The sequence below is a fragment of the Lactuca sativa genome, chromosome 6, assembly GCF_002870075.4.
Source record: "Lactuca sativa cultivar Salinas chromosome 6, Lsat_Salinas_v11, whole genome shotgun sequence".
Classification (NCBI taxonomy): domain Eukaryota; kingdom Viridiplantae; phylum Streptophyta; class Magnoliopsida; order Asterales; family Asteraceae; genus Lactuca; species Lactuca sativa.
In genome coordinates this window covers 149,704,045-149,722,965 of record NC_056628.2, presented here as the reverse complement: position 1 = coordinate 149,722,965, position 18,921 = coordinate 149,704,045, and the positions used below count along the sequence as shown (strand labels likewise).

General features: G+C 36.2%; 1 protein-coding gene across 1 annotated transcript; it reads left to right on the top strand.

Moving 5' to 3' along the window:
- The first annotated feature begins 17,631 nt into the window (after positions 1-17,631).
- On the top strand, positions 17,632-18,316 carry LOC111898799 (uncharacterized). The gene is made up of 3 exons (XM_023894676.1): positions 17,632-17,772; positions 17,829-17,980; positions 18,025-18,316. The coding sequence occupies exons 1-3, from the start codon at positions 17,632-17,634 to the stop codon at positions 18,314-18,316; spliced, it is 585 nt and encodes a 194-aa protein (XP_023750444.1).
- Positions 18,317-18,921: the final 605 nt, after the last annotated feature.

Here is an 18,921-nt window from a genome sequence, read left to right as displayed (position 1 = left end):
TAAGCCCTCGGGATTATTACAGCAACTAGTAATTCCCGAGTGGAAATGGGAAAGGATTACTATGGACTTTGTGACCAAATTACCCAATTCAACAGATGGATTGGACACCATATGGGTAACAGTCGACAGATTGACGAAATCTGCTCATTTCCCGCCAATAAAAGAATCCTACAGGATGGAGAGGTTGATGAGGATATATATCAAGGAAATTGTGAGACTTCACGGAGTGCCGGTATCTATCATCTCGGATAGAGATAGTAGATTTACTTCATGTTTTTGGCAATCACTTCAGAAAGCAATGGGAACACATCTTGACATGAGCACTGCTTATCATTCGCAAATGGATGGTCAAAGCGAACGAACCATTCAGACACTTGAAGACATGCTTCGCGCGTGTGTGATAGACTTTGGAAAGTCATGGGATACCCACTTACCCTTAATCGAATTCTCGTACAACAACAGTTATCACTCGAGAATCAAAGTTGCTCCTTTCGAGGCGTTGTACGGATGTAAATGTAGATCACCGTTGTGTTGGGCTGAGGTAGGTGACACCCAGCTAGCGAGAGGACTGACATTAGGCAATGCGTTAACGGGACTGGAGATCATACGTGAAACAACGTAAAAGATAGTTCAAATCAGAGCTCGACTCCAAGCATCACGCGACCGACAGAAGAGCTACGCTGAAAAACAGTGGAAGCCCTTGGAGTTTCAAGTCGGGGATCGGGTGTTGTTAAAAGTCTCTCCCTGGAAAGGGGTTATTCGTTTTGGAAAACGGGGAAAGTTGAATCCACGATATATCGGACCCTTCGAGATTCTTGCCCGAATCGGTCCAATGGCATACAGACTACAGCTACCCGCTGAGCTTAGCAGTGTACACCCTGTGTTCCATGTTTCCAATTTGAAAAAGTGTTTATCCGACGAAACCCTTGTCATTCCCCTTGAAGAAATAGAAATCAACAAGAATCTCCTGTTCATCGAAGAACCAGTCGAAATCATGGACAGGGAGGTGAAGTGTACCAAGAAAGTCGCATTCCGATTGTGAAGGTACGGTGGAACGCGAAGCGTGGGCCAGAATTCACATGGGAACGCGAAGACCAGATGAAGCAGAAGTACCCTCACCTATTCTCGCATTCTCAAATCTAGCTTTCAAAAGAATTTCGGGACGAAATTCCCTCTAACAGGGGGATGATTTTGTTGGATTAGGTGTCTAAGCCCATAACTATAATTGGTATGTACTTGAATTGATAGCAGCACAGTCCTTTTGGGTTGCCCTCAAACCTAGCAACCAGACAAGGAAATTATGAAAGGAGAGATATTAATTTATTATAAGATTAATAAATTAATATAAATGAATTTATTAATATGTTAAAAGATTAATATATTAATTAGAAATCATTATGTTTAATTAATTGTTAGCCAGAAATTAATTAGAATTAATTTTGGGGTTAGAAGAATTAATTATAAAGTGCAGGGACTAGTTTGCAATTATCTAATAGTTGAGTGGAAGGCTCTAGAACCCCCTTGGAAGAGGGTGGACGAAATCTTTAGGGGAAACCCTAATAATTTCATCCATAGGGGTTGGATAAGGCCCTTGGGTTTGCTTAGGCCCTAAGCAAAGGATAACTAGGGTTTCCCCTAAACCCTAGATCCCTCAGCTATATAAGGAGCCTCCTGGTTCATAGTTTGGTCACTCTTTCTTTTGAAGAAACCCTAAGGGCAAAAATTTTGCATACTCCCTCTCCCCTCTCTCCTCTACTTTCCTTCTTGCTAGTTTGGGTGTGATTCGATTAGAGGCATTACACTTGTGGTGCTAAGCTACCAAGAAGATCAAGATCAAGATCAAGGGAATTGTCAATTGTTTACTATAACAATTGAAAGGTATGTAACTCCTAACCCTAGTTTACTATTTTCGAAAATAGCCTCCTCCTCTAGGGTTCTTGTTTTGCAATTCAAAGTTGTATGTTCAATAGTTAAAACATAGATCCAAAGTAGGTTGCATGCGAACTTAGGAATTGTTTTCTAGTTTATTTGTTTTACCTAAAACCCATCAGTGGTATCAGAGCCATTGTTTGTTTTAAATTGAATTGCTAGAATTGTTGAATTGCAAATTAGGGTTTATAGCTATTAAACCCTAAAGGCCATTTTTCGATTTTTAGGGTTGTGGATCAAAAGTTTTTTTTTTTTTTTTGAAACCCTAGCCTCCATAGAACCCTAATCGAAATTAGGGTTAGGGTTTTGAAAAACCCTAGCCTCCTCTCTTGTAAATTTCGAAATATGCTAGACATTTTAGGGTTTCTTGTTTTGGATAATTGTTACTTGATTAGATTAATTGGATAATTATCCTTACCCTAAATTTCGAAATTTAGAGGGATAAGGATTAGGATTAAATTAATTGTTTAATTTAATTGGATAATCCTTACAATATTTAATAAATTAATTAAAAGTTAATTAATAGATAAACATTAAATCAAAATAATTGGTTTATTTAAATTTAAAATTTAATAGTTTAAATTTCAAAATTTATATAAACCCTTGGAGTTTTAAAATGTTTTAAAACACACCTTATATATATTAAAAGTCTATATTATATATGTATAAGAATATGGTCAGTCAAAACGCTAGTATGCCTCATTCACGAAGGTAATCTATAAGGGGGGTATAAGGAAACTGCCTATAAAATGATAGTTGAATGGGTGTCCACTCTCACCCATCGTTTCCTTGATTAGTGGAGGGTCGTTAGAAGAACGGATTTGATAGGACAACTACCTCTCATTAAAAGTATAATGCTATTAAAGAAAGTACTAGAACATTATTTTTCAAAATCCCAACTCTAGTTACTTTAGGAAAAATGTGAAAAGTATGCTAATCCATGAAATTGCACATTATGTTTTATTGGTCGTTAGTGGAGCGTGTGTGGTTAACCGGCACACTAAAAGGCACTAATAAAGAGTTGTAATGGGTATCTTACAATTATCATTTTGATGGAGCGTGTGTAGTTTACCGACACATCAATAGTTAATGATAAAGACAATAAGGTTACCAAGCACATTTGCATGGTTATTCACATCTAGTTTGTGATCCTCGGTATCCCAGTCACAAATAGTAGAGCATAATCCGAGATTAAAACATGCCATTAAATAGTTTTAATGTATCTCAAAAGAATTAGGAATTTCACTTCGTTTATTTTGTCTAATGGTGGAATTGGTGAATCGTCATTATGAGATTTGAACTTGGATCTCGGCATCCCATTTCTAAGTTGTAAATCGTCATAGTTGGATCCTAACCTTGATATGATATCTTTGGGTTATTATATTGAGGTGTCTTGAAATCTAACTATAACTATCTTTCTTTTCAAATGTCTACTCCTGGAAACACATCTGCTTCATCATCCTCCAGCCACAACTTCTCCTTACTCAACATCTGCTCCAAAGTCGTTATGGATGGCTCGAACTATAACGATTGGATGCGTAACATCAAGATGGCGCTCAGATTCGAGAACAGAGAGTATGTCCTTGAAAAGGAGCTCAAAGAACTTGATGAGTCCAAAGCCACTCCCGAAGAGTATGCTGCCTACAAGAAGCACTACGATGATGCTACCAAAGTGGCATGCATCATGGTCGCAACCATGTCCCCAGAACTGCAGAGGTACTATGAGGACTACTGGCCTTTTGAGATGAACAAGGACCTTATGGAAAAGTACCATAAGCGAGCTCGTCAAGAAAAGTTTGAAGTAGTCAAGTCACTCGTGGCTTGCAAAATGAAAGAGGGGGAATCGGTTGTGTCTCATGTGCAAAGAATGCAACGCTACATAGAGCGTTTGGTCAAGATCAACATTCATTTTGATGAGGAATTGGCCATTGACATGGTCTTGAACTCGTTGCCTGATTGTTATGGTCAGTTTATCTTAACTTACCATTTGAACAACACTGAGCAGACATTGGCCCAATTGCACAACTTGTTGCAGACTGCTGAAGCAGGGATGAAGGGTAAAAGTATAGCCTCCACTCCTGCAAGTGCTCCTGTTCTAGCTATTGGACAGGAAAAGGGGAAAAAGAGGAAAGGTCCTCCTAAGCAAAACTGGAAGGCAAAGGTCCAAGTTGGGTCACCTAGCAGTGGCCCGAAAGCTAAGCCCAATGCTTCCATTCCCCATGTCTCTGATCCGAAGGAAGCTGTTTTCATTTATTGCAATCAAAAGGGGCATTGGAAGAGAACCTGCCCTCAATATCTGCAGGATATCAAAGATGGCAAAGTGAATCCATCTTCAGCAGGTATTTACACTATTTCTTCTAATAACTCATTATCTTCTCGTTCATGGGTCCTTGAACAGGATGTGGTTTTCACATCTGTTCTGATTTGCAGGGGCTAAAGGAAAGTGAGGAGCTAGAGCAAGGAAGGATAAACTTGATCATGGGAAACAAGAAGTCTTCACCAGTGACCAAGATCGGAGTTTATCAACTTTTGCTTAATAATGATGTTAGATTAGACTTATTGAATTGTTGCTATTTGTCTGAGATGATGAGAAACATTATTTCATTTCATGCATTGTTCAGACAAGGTTTTAAGTATTCTTTTAATAATTTGAATGGTTCAATTTCGTTTTATAAGAATGGTGTTTTTATGTTTGAAGCTTTACCTTGTGAGGGTGTGTATGAAACAGTGACTTGTGTTGATAGCTTAGGAAATAATGTACTTAATGTTGACTTGTCTAATAGTGTAGACAAGGCATGCTTGTGGCATTGTCGTCTTGGACACATTAACAAGAAACGCATAGCCCAACTCCAAAAGGATGGAGTGTTGGAATCATTTGACCTAAAATCAGATGATATGTGTGAATCTTGTCTTTTGGGAAAGATGACAAAATCACCATTCACAGGGTCTTGTGAAAGAGGTGAAGGTCTGTTGGATCTCATACACACAGATGTGTGTGGGCCCTTCAGATCAACCACAAGGGATGCTAATCAATTCTATGTGACTTTCACTGACGATTATAGCAGATATGGTTATATCTACTTGATCAAACAAAAGTCAGAAACCTTTGAAAAGTTCAAAGAGTTTAAGCATGAGGTCGAAAATCAATTGGGCAGAAAGATAAAGATACTTAGATCCGATAGAGGCGGGGAGTATCTTAGTATCGAGTTTAACGACTATCTGAAAGAATGTGGGATAGTCTCACAATTGACTCCTCATAGGACACCACAGTTAAATGGTGTAGCTGAGAGGCGTAATCAAACCCTGTTAGACATGGTTCGTTCTATGATGAGTCGTGCTTCACTTCCTATTCACTTCTGGGGGTATGCCTTAGAGACAGCCGCCCACATCCTCAATCTTGTCCCTACAAAGAAGGTTGCCAAAACACCTCACGAAATGTGGACAGGGAAAGTTCCCTCGTTAGCACATATTAAAGTTTGGGGTTGTGAGGCTTTCGTGAGACGAGAGACTCACGAAAAGCTAGCAGCTAGAAGTGAGAAATATGTTTTCATTGGTTACCCAAAGCGGTCTTTTGGATATTTGTTCTACAGGCCTAGTGAAAACGTGGTCTTTGTAGCTCGAAGAGGAGTCTTTCTAGAAAGAGGGATCATATTCAAAGAGGACAGTGGGAGTACCATTGACCTTGAAGAGATTCAAGAGTCAACCAATGAAGGAACCTTAGATGACACTAGCACTCAACCAGAGGAAACAATTCCTGTTGAACCGGTTGATAAATCATTACCTCTTCGAATATCCACTAGGGTGAGTGTGCCACCTGAGTTGTATGGTTTTCATATTACTTCAGATGGTGACACATTCATAAGTGACAGAACATTGGTAAACTTAGATGAACCAGTCACTTATAAGGAAGCAATGGCAGGCCCAGAGGCTTCCAAGTGGAAAGAGGCAATGGACAGCGAGATTAAGTCCATGTATGACAACCAAGTTTGGAATTTGGTTGATAGTGCACCATGTCGTAAGACATTTGGGTGCAAATGGATCTTCAAGAAGAAGACAGACATGGATGGTAATGTGCATACATTCAAGGCTCGACTGGTTGCAAAAGGTTTTACTCAAACCCCAGGGGTTGACTATGATGAGACTTTTTCGCCAGTAGCTAAGATTAAATATATTAGAATATTGCTCGCCATAGCTGCCTTTCATGACTATGAAATCTGGCAGATGGATGTCAAGACTGCTTTCCTTAACGGGAATTTGGCTGAAGATGTTTACATGAGTCAGCCAGAGGGTTTTGTTGACGCAAAGTTTCCCAATAGAGTGTGCAAGCTTGAGAAATCCATTTATGGATTGAAACAAGCATCTCGCAGCTGGAATCTTTGCTTCCATGAGAAAGTCAAAGAGTTTGTTTTCTCTAGAAGTGAAGATGAGTTTTGTGTGTATATCAAGACTAGTGGAAGTATAGTAACTTTTCTGTGTCTTATATGTCGATGACATATTACTCATTGGTAACGACGTTCCAACCTTGAATGAAATTAAGTCTTGGCTTGGAAAGTGTTTTGCCATGAAAGACCTAGGAGAAGCCGCCTATATTCTTGGGATTAGAATATTGAGAGATAGAAAGAAGAGACTAATTGGACTTAGTCAGAGCACATACTTGGATAAGGTACTAAAGAGGTTTAGTATGGAAAATTCCAAGAAGGGAGAGCTACCTATCCAGAGCAATACCAAATTGAGTAAGACTCAATGTCCGAGTACAGATAAGGAAATAGATGACATGAGTCGTGTACCTTATGATTCCGCTGTCAGATCGATCATGTACGCTATGACATGTACTCGCCCTGATGTGGCATTTGCTTTGAGCATGGTCAGTCGCTATCAGGGAAACCCAGGTAGAGCTAATTGGATAGCCGTAAAGAATATACTCAAGTATTTGCGAAGGACGAAGGACTGGGTCCTTGTACTTGGTGGCAATGATACTTTGAGAATAGATGGTTACAGTGATGCCAGCTTTCAGACGGATAGATATAACTTCCGTTCTCAGTCAGGCTGGGTATTCATATTAAATGGAGGAGCAGTTACTTGGAAGAGTTCCAAGCAAGATACGGTGGCTGATTCTACTTGTGAATCAGAGTACATAGCAGCAAGTGAAGCGTCGAAAGAAGTAGCTTGGTTGAGGAACTTCATCGGGGATCTCGGAGTTGTTCCAACCATCCAGGAGCCTATGGAACTGTTCTGCGATAATGAAGGAGCGGTTGCCTTGACAAAGGAACCGAGAGATCATGGTAAAACCAGACATATCGACAGAAAGTACCATTTCATCAAACATAGAGTAGAAGAAGGCCATCTTATAGTGAAAAGGGTGTCATCTGAAGATAACCCAGCAGATCCTCTCACAAAGGGTCTGAGTAGGGCTAAGCACATTCAGCATGCTCGGAGCATAAGGCTGAAAGATGATATTAGTTTTAGTAGTTAGATTAGTTTTGAAACTTGTAACAAAATAAATGTAATTGACTTTTGGTGATTAAATAATAAAGTATTATTTGTAAGTTTGGGTTCTACCATTGTCAATTGTTTATTATTGTGTTTCATTTTTGCATGTTTTACTTCCCAAATAATGAGATTATTCAAACTCCACAGTCGCTCGTACTTTTGGAAGTAAGTAGTTAATTAAGACTGTCATGAATTGGATTGCAGATTGTCTGAGGATAGACATAGCAATAGAATTGCTGCAATGTTCATGAGTACTCAGAGAGTGAGATTTGAGTATTGGATAAACCCACGCTCAGAGTATTACTTCATGGAATTTATCACGAGTAATACAAAGACGATAACATCTATGATCTTGAAACAGAGATATATGAGTTGTAATTTGCAAGTCGGCTATGCATTGATGATACGAAAACGCATCAGTAACTTGGTGTTATAAAACGTATTATCATGTATGGTTTGATGAATAAAAGATACAAGCATATCAGTCAATGTTTATTCGTTCCGTTTGCCCTAACGGGAAAAGTGATATATGTGGGCCCCTCGATGATTTGGTGTTGACTTATGTGTTGGGCCCAGCCAGGACTAAATTGATGTGTTCAATTAGAAGTCCTATATCATCACAAATCAGAAATCGGGAAACATAGATTCTGGACAAAGAAATTGATTGTATTCCATGTCTTTTGTCTAGGGATATCTAGCAGAACGAAGGATTATATGATCACTTATCTTAGGACACGTAACTGACTGGGTCAGAGTTCGCCAGCAGCTTTTTGGAAGCTACAATTTGCTGGTCAAATTTAGAAGGCATACTAGCAATTATAGTTATAGACTTATCCAAGTGGGAGACTATTGGATTAGGTGTCTAAGTCCATAACTATAATTGGTATGTACTTAAATTGATAGCAGCACAGTCATTTTGGGTCGCCCTCAAACCTAGCAACCAGACAGGAAAATTATGAAAGGAGAGATATTAATTTATTATAAGATTAATAAATTAATATAAATGAATTTATTAATATGTAAACAGATTAATATATTAATTATAAATCATTATGTTTAATTAATTGTTAGCCAGAAATTAATTAGAATTAATTTTGGGGTTAGAAGAATTAATTATAAAGTACAGGGACTAGTTTGCAATTATCTAATAGTTGAGTGGAAGGCTCTAGAACCCCCTTGGAAGAGGATGGACGAAATATTTAGGGGAAACCCTAATAATTTCGTCCTTAGGGGCTTGGATAAGGCCCTTGGGTTTGCTTAGGCCCTAAGCAAAGGATAACTAGGGTTTCCCTAAACCCTAGATCCCTCAGCTATATAAGGAGCCTCCTGGTTCATAGTTTGGTCACTCTTTCTTTTGAAGAAACCCTAAGGGCCGAAATTTTGCATACTCCATCTCCCCTCTCTCCTCTACTTTCCTTCTTGCTAGTTTGGGTGTGATTCGATTAGAGGCATTACACTTGTGGTGCTAAGCTTCCAAGAAGATCAAGATCAAGATCAAGGGAATTGTCAATTGTTTACTATAACAATTGAAAGGTATGTAACTCCTAACCCTAGTTTACTATTTTCGAAAATATCCTCCTCCTCTAGGGTTCTTGTTTTGCAATTCAAAGTTGTATGTTCAATAGTTAAAACATAGATCCAAAGTAGGTTGCATGTGAACTTAGGAATTGTTTTCTAGTTTATTTGTTTTACCTAAAACCCATCAGATGTCACAACTAGAAATTTTGATGCTTTGTAACAACAACAATGATAACAATTGTGAACCAAAAAAAATGTGAAAGCATGTATGATGCTTATTCAATAACAACAAAACTTCCATCAAACACTTTATACAAGCACTGCAAATAGTCATCAAAGAATTGGAAACCCTAGAAATCCCGGTTTAAGTGCATTTTGGACTAGGACTTCCTTATTGGGCCTAATGGGAAAATAAGCTTCCAATTTGACTATTTTGAGCTTAGAACTCTTAAATGGGATCTAATTGGACCCACTTCCATTTATTATAATCATTTGGGCCATATTGGGCCTAGAATGAAATAAAATACCTTAATGGACCTTATTGGGCCATAACTAACTTCATTAGCACTAAATGGCCATAAAACTCATACTTTGATGTGTATTGGGGCCATATCTTGGACTTAAGCACTCAAGGCCCAAACTCTCTCCTCTTTTCTCTATCTCTCGGCCCAAGTAATAAAAGAAAAAAAGGAATTAGAGGATTAAGGAGGATTAGTCACCTCCTTAATACTTAGGGGATATCCAAGCATATTCACATGTTTCCATGCATATCCTTTCACTTCCCTCTCTCTCTTCTTCTTTTATTACTATCGTCCGAGAGTATCACACACACACACACACACACTCACAAAATTCATTCCAACTCTTTCCAAATCCTCTCAAGAATACTTGCACTCATTCTTCAAAAATTTCGAGATTAAGAGCTTTTCAAGGAGTTTCCACAAAAATCATCATTCAAGGTAAGTTGATGCTTAAATCCATGATCTAACTACTTCATTTCATCAAAAATCTACTCTTAATCTATTCAAATTCGTGATCTTGCCTCTTAGAACTCATCTAAGCCAAATATCCTCCAAGAAGCTTACTAGGCCGACAATAGCATCAAACTTCTTCCATTCTTCTTCTTATCCGAACCCACAAACTCAAGGTGAGTTCATACCCCTCTCTTTTCGGTTTTTACAAGTTTTATGGGGGAGAATACAAGTAAAATGTGTAGATCTATGTGTATGTGTATGCTATGTATGATTTCATGTATGTATGTGTGAGTTTTTGTGCTTATGTGTTGATTATGTAAACAAAAAGGAAAGAAATCTCGAGATCTATGACATAAGAAGGAAACTAAACATGATCTAAGGTATACTACACTAAACAAGTCAAGATCAATTCCCCACACCTCAGCTATTGGCTACAGTTAGACTCGGCCGGTCTAGGGTGACAAAATCTTAAGATCAATTCCGGCATTCACCAGAGTGCTAAGACAGACGAACTAGTCATTATCATGCATGGTTATAACGAGTCACATAAATAAATCCAATATAAATCAAGTAATCAAGGTAAGTCAAAAGCATTCACGTGAAGGGATAAAAATTCGAACCGTTATATGATATTTTTATTTTCAGAAAACATCGGATTTTTCGGGGAAGTTCAACATTTTTCACTTGTACTTTTAATACAAAGTTTTTCAATTATACACGTTTTGAAATCATCATGCATATATTTACGGATCTTCACACTTTTTATAAACAATGTTCTTTTCTGAAAATATCGGATTTTCTGGGTTGTTTTCGTTCAAACTACACAAAACATTTTCATATCAAACCTGCTTATGAACTCACCAACATTCCATATATTGACCGTTTTCAAAATAACTTGTATTCTTAGGTAACAGGTAAGCTGAGGCGTAGTACCAAGTATGTTAGTGTGTTGTGCTTTTGAAAACTATCAAACAATTTATGTTACGGATTTGTAATGTTAAAACAATGTACTTGATGTGAACAATTACAGTTGTAATATATGATGCATGGTGATGTTTATGTTATGATTCATGTATATTCATTGTGATGATATTCATTTAAGTCACGCGAGCCCTCGGACGTTTCCGCTGTCTGGTTTGGGGGTGTGACAGGGAGACTGTTGGATTAGTGTCTAAGTCTATAACTATAATTAGTATGTACATGACCCGAGAGTTGCATGGTCCATTTGGGTAACACATCACCAGAAAAAATTTGATAGGATGGGCTTTTGAGAAAAGGTTATTTATGATTTGTTAATATATTATCAGTTCTTATATATTAATATGAAATCATATTATTTAATTAGTATTGATCAAAAATTAGTTTGGAATTAATTTTGTGATCAAAAGAGACTAATTAAATAAATGGGGATTGATTTGGTAAATCATTCTTTCTTATAAAGTGGGCTTATGATCCATAGTTCTTTATGTTGGGCTAAACCCATGTGGTGAACCATGGATACTCCATGGAGGTTAAAACCCATGGAGCCTAAGGAATGTAAAAAGTCATGCACATTAGGGTTTGCATGGTGTAACCCTAATTAAGCCACACTACATAAGAAGCCCCTTAGCCTCTAAAAATGGTGTACTAGTTCTTGAAAGATCATTGAGCTTATTTTGGTGTGAGGATATTCTCTCAAAAGTCATCCTTTGTCCAAAGGTGTGTTGTGATTCCCTTTGAGGCATTCATACTATTGGTGCTAAGTTCTTAAAGGCCAAAACTACAAGCTACAACAAAGGGGTAATTATATAACTCATTTTATATTATTTATGTCTATTGCACGCTAGTTGTAGGCTTAATGCTTTGGAAACAATATTGCATGTATAATTAGAGAAAACATAGAAACAAAGCATTTAGGGTTGCATGTACACCATAGGATGTGTTAGAATGCTCAAAACCCTTCAGCTTTAAGTTTGGATCCATCAAAGACACAAAATTTCTAGACCATTTTTACTTTGTTAGTATAAAGTTTCAATCTTGTTATCTAGTTCATTAGATCTTGTCATTTGGGGTTTTTGGCACTTTTGGTCCAATTTATGAGAGATCTTGGAGTTGAGTGGACTCCATTATATTTTAATCAGTTTGAATGTTTCTTGGACCCCATGCACTAGGAAAGTTATGATCTTTTTCCTTCCCTTTTAGCCATGCAATTTGTCTTGGTCCTTTAGGTCATTTTGGTGTATTAGAGTTTAGATCTTGAATGATTAGCGCATTATTATGGATAAATTTGGAAACTTTATCCCTCTTGACATCTTGTTGATTCATATGTGGAAGTTGGAGACTTGGACTTAATGGATTAAGTTGAAAAAGATGCATTTTGGGTCCCTTTGAGACTTAAAATCTGGATCTTGGTGGTTCAGACTTTCCTAATGGATAAAGTTAGAAACTTTATCCATTAAGACCTTGGAAAGGATCATATATGAGCTTTGGAGTTCTTGAAATTAGAAGAAAATAGATTAAGCTTGTTGAGCTATCCAGACTAGTCCCCACGACATGGTGACTAGGGGATTAGCGATTATTTTTGCATTATGTGCCCACGACGTGACCAAGGAAGGCCACGACGTGGAGGGCTGCTGATTGGCAATTTGAATTTGACTTTGACCGTTGATTTGTTGACCAGTTTGACTAGAGTAGAATCGAGTATTTGACTAAGGATTTGGTCTCAATTTGGTTTTAGGATGTTTGGGTTGGCTGTTCTGATGCTGATGTAGATGTAGGCATCTGTTGAGTAATTCAGGGAAGTCTTATCACTGTACTTTTGGGTCAAAGGCACCAATATCGGCCCATTGGACTGTGTATGTAGGATGTTAGTTGTCTTTGTGGCTCTTGCATGTGTGTATGATTGGGTTGAAATAAACCCCAAGGTTGGGCCCATTGTTGAATATTTTGGTTGAAATAAACCTCACGGCTGAGCCCTTGAGTATATGATGGATTGAAAGAAACCTCATGGTTGGGCTCATGATTGTATGTTGGGTTGAAAGAAACCCCTGGGATGGGCCCATGATTGTATGTTGGGTTGGAATATACCTAGGGCTAGGCCCAATGCTGAGTATGGTATGTGCTATTTTGGGGAACTCACTAGGCTTTGTACTTACAGTTTGTGTTAAAATGTTTTCAGGTACTTTTGGTTTCAAAAGGAAGGGCTCATCTTGATTGTATTGCATTACCTAAAGATTTTATTTCGCAATGATTGTTTATGATTTTAATCTGATGTTTTGAGAATATTTTTATTCTGGTCGTCTTTTAGGAGAATGAATGAATGGTTTTGACTTATTTAAAATGAAAATTTTACTCGATATTTTTGTGGTGTTTCATGGTATTAACAGAAGCAATAGCCTTAATGGTGTTGTTGGTGCATACGTAGTTGAGAAAATATGGATGTACGAAAAGAGGGGGTCGGGGAGTAGAGCCGATTTTTGATGAACTAGGTCTATGGAAAATTAGGGTTAACAATGACATAGATCAAAAGAATCGGGAAGATGCGGGTTCGAGAAGTGGAGTGGCAACTTCAAGGTGGTTAATCGGAAAATTTGGGTGAAAGTCAGAAGATGTCATGAAGGAGATTTTCGTTTCAGGTTGTAGAGAGTTATGTGAAGCCAAAACAGTCAGCGTGATAATTAGAGATGCAAGGAAGATGGAAGACGGAAATTCGAGGAATAAATGAGCAAAAAGGAACCACTTTGTGATGATTTGTTCTTCTACGAACACATAAAGCATGAGATGGAAAAAATAGAGTGGTAATGGAGATGGTGGTGCAACATGTGGAAAACGGAAGAGAGTCGGCTAAAAGAGGGAGATGTCGGCTCCAAACCAGGTGATATTGGAGTCAACTCAAAACTAGTATTGTTCCTAAGCCATGTCTAAAATTAATATATATAATAATTAGAAAAATGTTGAAGTCAAAAAAAATTAATACACAAATGATAAATACTACCATACAACCAATAGAGAGAAATAAGAACTAAAATAAGTCTTCACAGTCTTTTTGAATGCATATGATGAACTTGGATTACACTTTTCCAAGTTGTAACAATCTGTACTTGGGAAATGATTTGGCTTGAGTGCCCCTTGGAAGACTAAACGTATATTGTTTGTCACACCGTGCTTATTTGTAGGTAACGTGGATGTTGAAAATTTAAGTTAGATATTATTAGATATGATATCCACGGTAGACTCCGCCATGATTATTACCTGATACGACTGCAAAAAATATTTGAACACTTTTTTACTTGCTTGAAAATGACTTGGATTCAAATATGTTGAAGAACATGTATGTTGGTTCACAAGTTTGTGGATCTAGAACATAATACAATCATTTAGTTTAAATTTGAACATACCATTTAAAATTTTTATTTACACAATTTGCCTGCAACCTATTTTTGCTAGATATGATAGTTGTATACTAAAATGCCTCATGTGTACTTCTTATTCCTAGTGCCAGTTGAAGAGATTATTTGTCGCTGTAAATTTGTATCTCCTTTATTGGACTAATCGAGTTTTAGCTGTGGGGTAGACCGACTATATATTCCTAGTCATGACATTACGATATAGTTAGCATACCAAAAAATGGCCTTTGTGTGTAATTGTTAAATATAATGGGTCATTCAGTTTTAACATTATCTTCTTTTATGTCCGATTTACCAGGTGCAACTTCATCTGTTGGCTCATCAATTTTTTTAAAATCATCACATCTACATTCATTATCATCATTTTTACATGTAACATCATCAACATCACCCTAATTCTAATAATTTACTGGTTCGGCAAAATGAATTTTTTGGTCTATTTGCATTTGACGTGGAACTATCGGCATTTGATGTGGAGATATATGTGCTTGAAAGGTGCTACAGTTGTTTGATAAGGTATTATCGATATTTGATATGATGCTACTGGCCATGATATGGTATAGAATACCCAAAATAGGCATACTAAATTTATTGATATGTATATTGGTTTTCATAAATAACTTATGGATTGAACTATTGTTATATTGATGTTCCATATGGAACATATCCGTCATGTGAGGATCATTTTGAGAGACATACATACTTGTTTGATTATTTCTACCTCTTCCAATAAATTTGTTTTCAACGAAGTTTTTCTCTCTTCGGCTACCAGAACTAATCGTGCTACTAGATCGGTTCCACCAACAACCGATCTACTTATGCCAATGTATTAAATAAATTGTGTCTCTTCAATTGGATCATTATCTGGCAGATATAGATGTATAGGTGTTAAAACTTATTGAGTGGTCTTTTTAAAACGCTTCACATCACCCTCATTAAATTATCTGTATAAAATACTTCAAAGTTGGGTGTTGGAAACACACACCGGTATTAGGTCCATCTTCCAAACATATCTTCTATTTGAGCAAATTGTATAAATCTGAAAAAGTTATATCTTAAGGAATTCCATCATTGAAATTTCTAACAAATGGTCTAATGTATGTCATTTCCCATTTTTTGTCTATGGTAAGCAACTTATACTAACAACAATAAAATAGTCACATGGAATGTTAGAACTCGTGTTTAGTTAACAAGGTAAACTGGAAAAAAAAATCTAATGACAAAGTGAAAATACTTAGTGAAAATTTGGCTCCCAAAATTAAACAAATGGGTAAAGATATATTTTTTTCAAAATAATTTCTTATAAGATAACACGCTCAACATTGTACGGATATTTGCAATACGGATTCTGATTTTCACAGACCTTCTCTGATTTTCGCAGTTAACATGATAAGAAAATACATGCTTTTTCAGAAAATACAGTATTTTTTAGATTTTTGTAGATAACACTACTTTTTCGTAGATTACTTCACTTTTCGCAGTTTGTAAAACGACGGCATTTTGATTTTTCAAAAATAATAATGATAATAAAGATTTTCGCAAGCCACGTCAATTTTCATAGATACGACCTGTAAAAATAGTTGATATTTTGGTCGTTTTCTATTTTCATGACTATTTTATAGGAAAATATTAGGAAAAAAAACTATTGTAGCCATGTTCTCTTAATCAATTTATGTTGTTCAAAAAACTTGACAAATATATAAGATATATGTCGTTAAAGAATCAAATTTTAATATATTGAAAAAATCTATCAAATATGTGTATCATAAACATGTTTCATTCGAACACTCAAAAGACCCAAGTATATATAAGATAATTATGTTCAACAAAACACATTATACTCCGTGACCAATACATTTGTAAGGTTCAAAATATATGATAAGAACTCAACTAGAAAACTAATAAACTATAACTCCAAGTATTACATTTTATATTCAATGTCATTCAAATTTGATAAATTCAATTTAAGCTTGTATCATTTTATTAAAAGTTTGAAGAAATAGACAAAAATGAAAAGGGAACGGTTTGGAGGCCACGTGTAGGGAGACCCGACAGACAGTCGCCGTAGCAGAACCGGTGCTAACCGGTCATTACGGAGGTGTGGGTGTTTTTGACTTTTCCAAATACGAAAGCTGGTGTTCAGATGGAAAATATATAAATAATGTGTTCACAAATCACAATAAAAGTGTAAAAAGAATAAGGTAATGCGTGTTGTATCACTTTTATTTATTTTATTAGGGAACCGTTAACTGCGGTTATAAAAATATTTGACGTGGTCCACTTTTTTGACCATTTTCTTTCCTTTTCCAAAGTCGATTGTCTACCTCTTTCCGTACACAAAAAAAGATGCACAAAATATTTTACTTTGTTTTTATTATACTAACTAAAAGATTTTTAGTTTTCTACCAACAGTTTAAATATATAAAATAATCATATGTTTTTATTTCAGGTTTATGCCAAGAGGAATTTTTATCTTTTAGAGTAAAATGTTTTAAAAAATATTACAAGTGGTCACTTGTGATGAAATTTGAAAATTAAGTTGGTGTAAACAATAAACATGTGAAGAAAGTAAGAAACATCTACAATTTAAGCCTCAAATGTTAGTCATATTATATCGCTTGTTTACAAACAAAATAATTCACGTTATACCTTAAATAAAACACAGAACCTATCCTTCCAAGTCATTCTTGTATGCTTTGTTTATTTTCATTAATTCAACTTCTTATTCTTTTTTGTTTCTCTATGATTTGCTTAATGTGAATTTTTGTGGCATTTTATAAGCACCATCGTAATTATTGTATTGCCTGGCCTCCTAAAAAATTATCCTATCGAAATACAACCTCATTGACAAGTCCTTAAAAAATGAAGCTAATAGTGCAAGTTGATCTTGTTTGAATGACATGTGCAAGCGTAAATGAGGAACTTAAAGGTTTTGGATCTTTTTTTAACGATAACAACATTTATTTATATAAAATGAAACTATTGAAACCCTAGGATATAGAAATTTTGAAATGCAAGAGAAGAGTAATCAAAACAAATGAGGATTACATTTTACAACAAGATTTGAATAGCACTCCCGCCATCTTAAATCTCCACCTTTTTTTCTTCCAAGTGTTAATCAAAAGATGTGAAATAAGTTGTACCTCACTTGCCAGCGTTGTATGATTTTTTTAAGACGAGTTGAAGATTTTTTGTCGTTTTTGAATGTCCATAAAGCTTATATGAAGATCAGAGAAATAGCTTCGTGAACATCGCTAATTTTTTCATATTGAGTCTCGAATTTAACAAATGACGAGATTCAGTTACGTAACAGTGGTAAATAGAAAATCTTTGAGATGGAAAGACCGATGAATATTGACGTGAAACAAAAAGCATGTGTCAAATGGAAGATGGAAGGCGACGAAAACTCAAAATTCTTTCACGGTTTTATTAATAACAAAAACAGGAGAATCGGATTAACGGATTTCTCGTCAACGGTAGGTGGATAACGGATGTAGTTGAAATAAAAAGTGAAATATTTTGATTTTATCAGGAAAAAATCAAGGAGTCATGGCCTTCCGAACCTAAATTAATGAACCTGTATTTTCGATCTATCATGAATTCCATTAAAGCGCCATTTTCGTTGGAAGAAATTAAAGAAGCCATCTGGGCTTGCGGAAGAGAACGTGCCCCCAAACCTGATAGGTTCACATTCAAATTCATTAAAAAAAATTGGATATTCTATGCAGTGATGTTATATCTTGTGTCAAACATTTTGAGGTATATGGTAACTTGGCAGCTGGTTGTAACTCATTACTCATCTGCCATGTGCTAAAGATTAAAGATCCATCCGTTCTTAGCGAATACAAATTGATTAGTCTAATCGGTTGTGTGTACAAGATTATCGCTAAAGCTCTTGCTTCTCGTCTCAAATCAATCATCGGATTTGTGATTGATGATGTGCAATATGCCTACATTAAAGCCTTAAAGGCCGAAACATCCTTGATGGACTTCTCTGTTGGGTTTTTATTCAAAAATTAGTTTAAAAACTCAAGATTTAGCATACGTAAGACTTAAAATTTCGAATTATATAAAACTAGATTATACCTACCAAGGATCTTCTTGCAATGTTAGGAAAGAAAAACATCACCATATATGGAATAAGAAGATGACAACTTTTGTAGTCCTTTGAATACTCAAGGAGAGGATTGAATGTTGATATAGAATGAAAGTAGAGCTTCACATTTGATGGAAACACCAACAATAACTCAACGTCTTGTAAGATGCTAGTCCAAAACTCTTAAGCTCTTTAAGTTTTAAGTGCATATCAAAATATGACTTAAAGAGAACAAAAGGGAAGCAAGTAATCTCCAAGTATTCAACCAAAACTAGAGAGTATATGCATTCATGTAGTGTCTACAGTTTTGAGGCGGGGAAGGAGGAAAAGAGTGCAAGCTTTCATTAAGCCTAATCTTTACCCAAAGGTGCCAATACTTTAAGACCTACCAAGCTAGTATCACGCATGCTTAATCATGTTGTCCATGCTTGCTTTTAAGATGCATGTTCTTTTGATTAAACAAATCAAAAACCTATGCCCTTAATCCCCTCTCCAACCTATGGTTTTCAAGAAGAAAAAGCAAGACCAA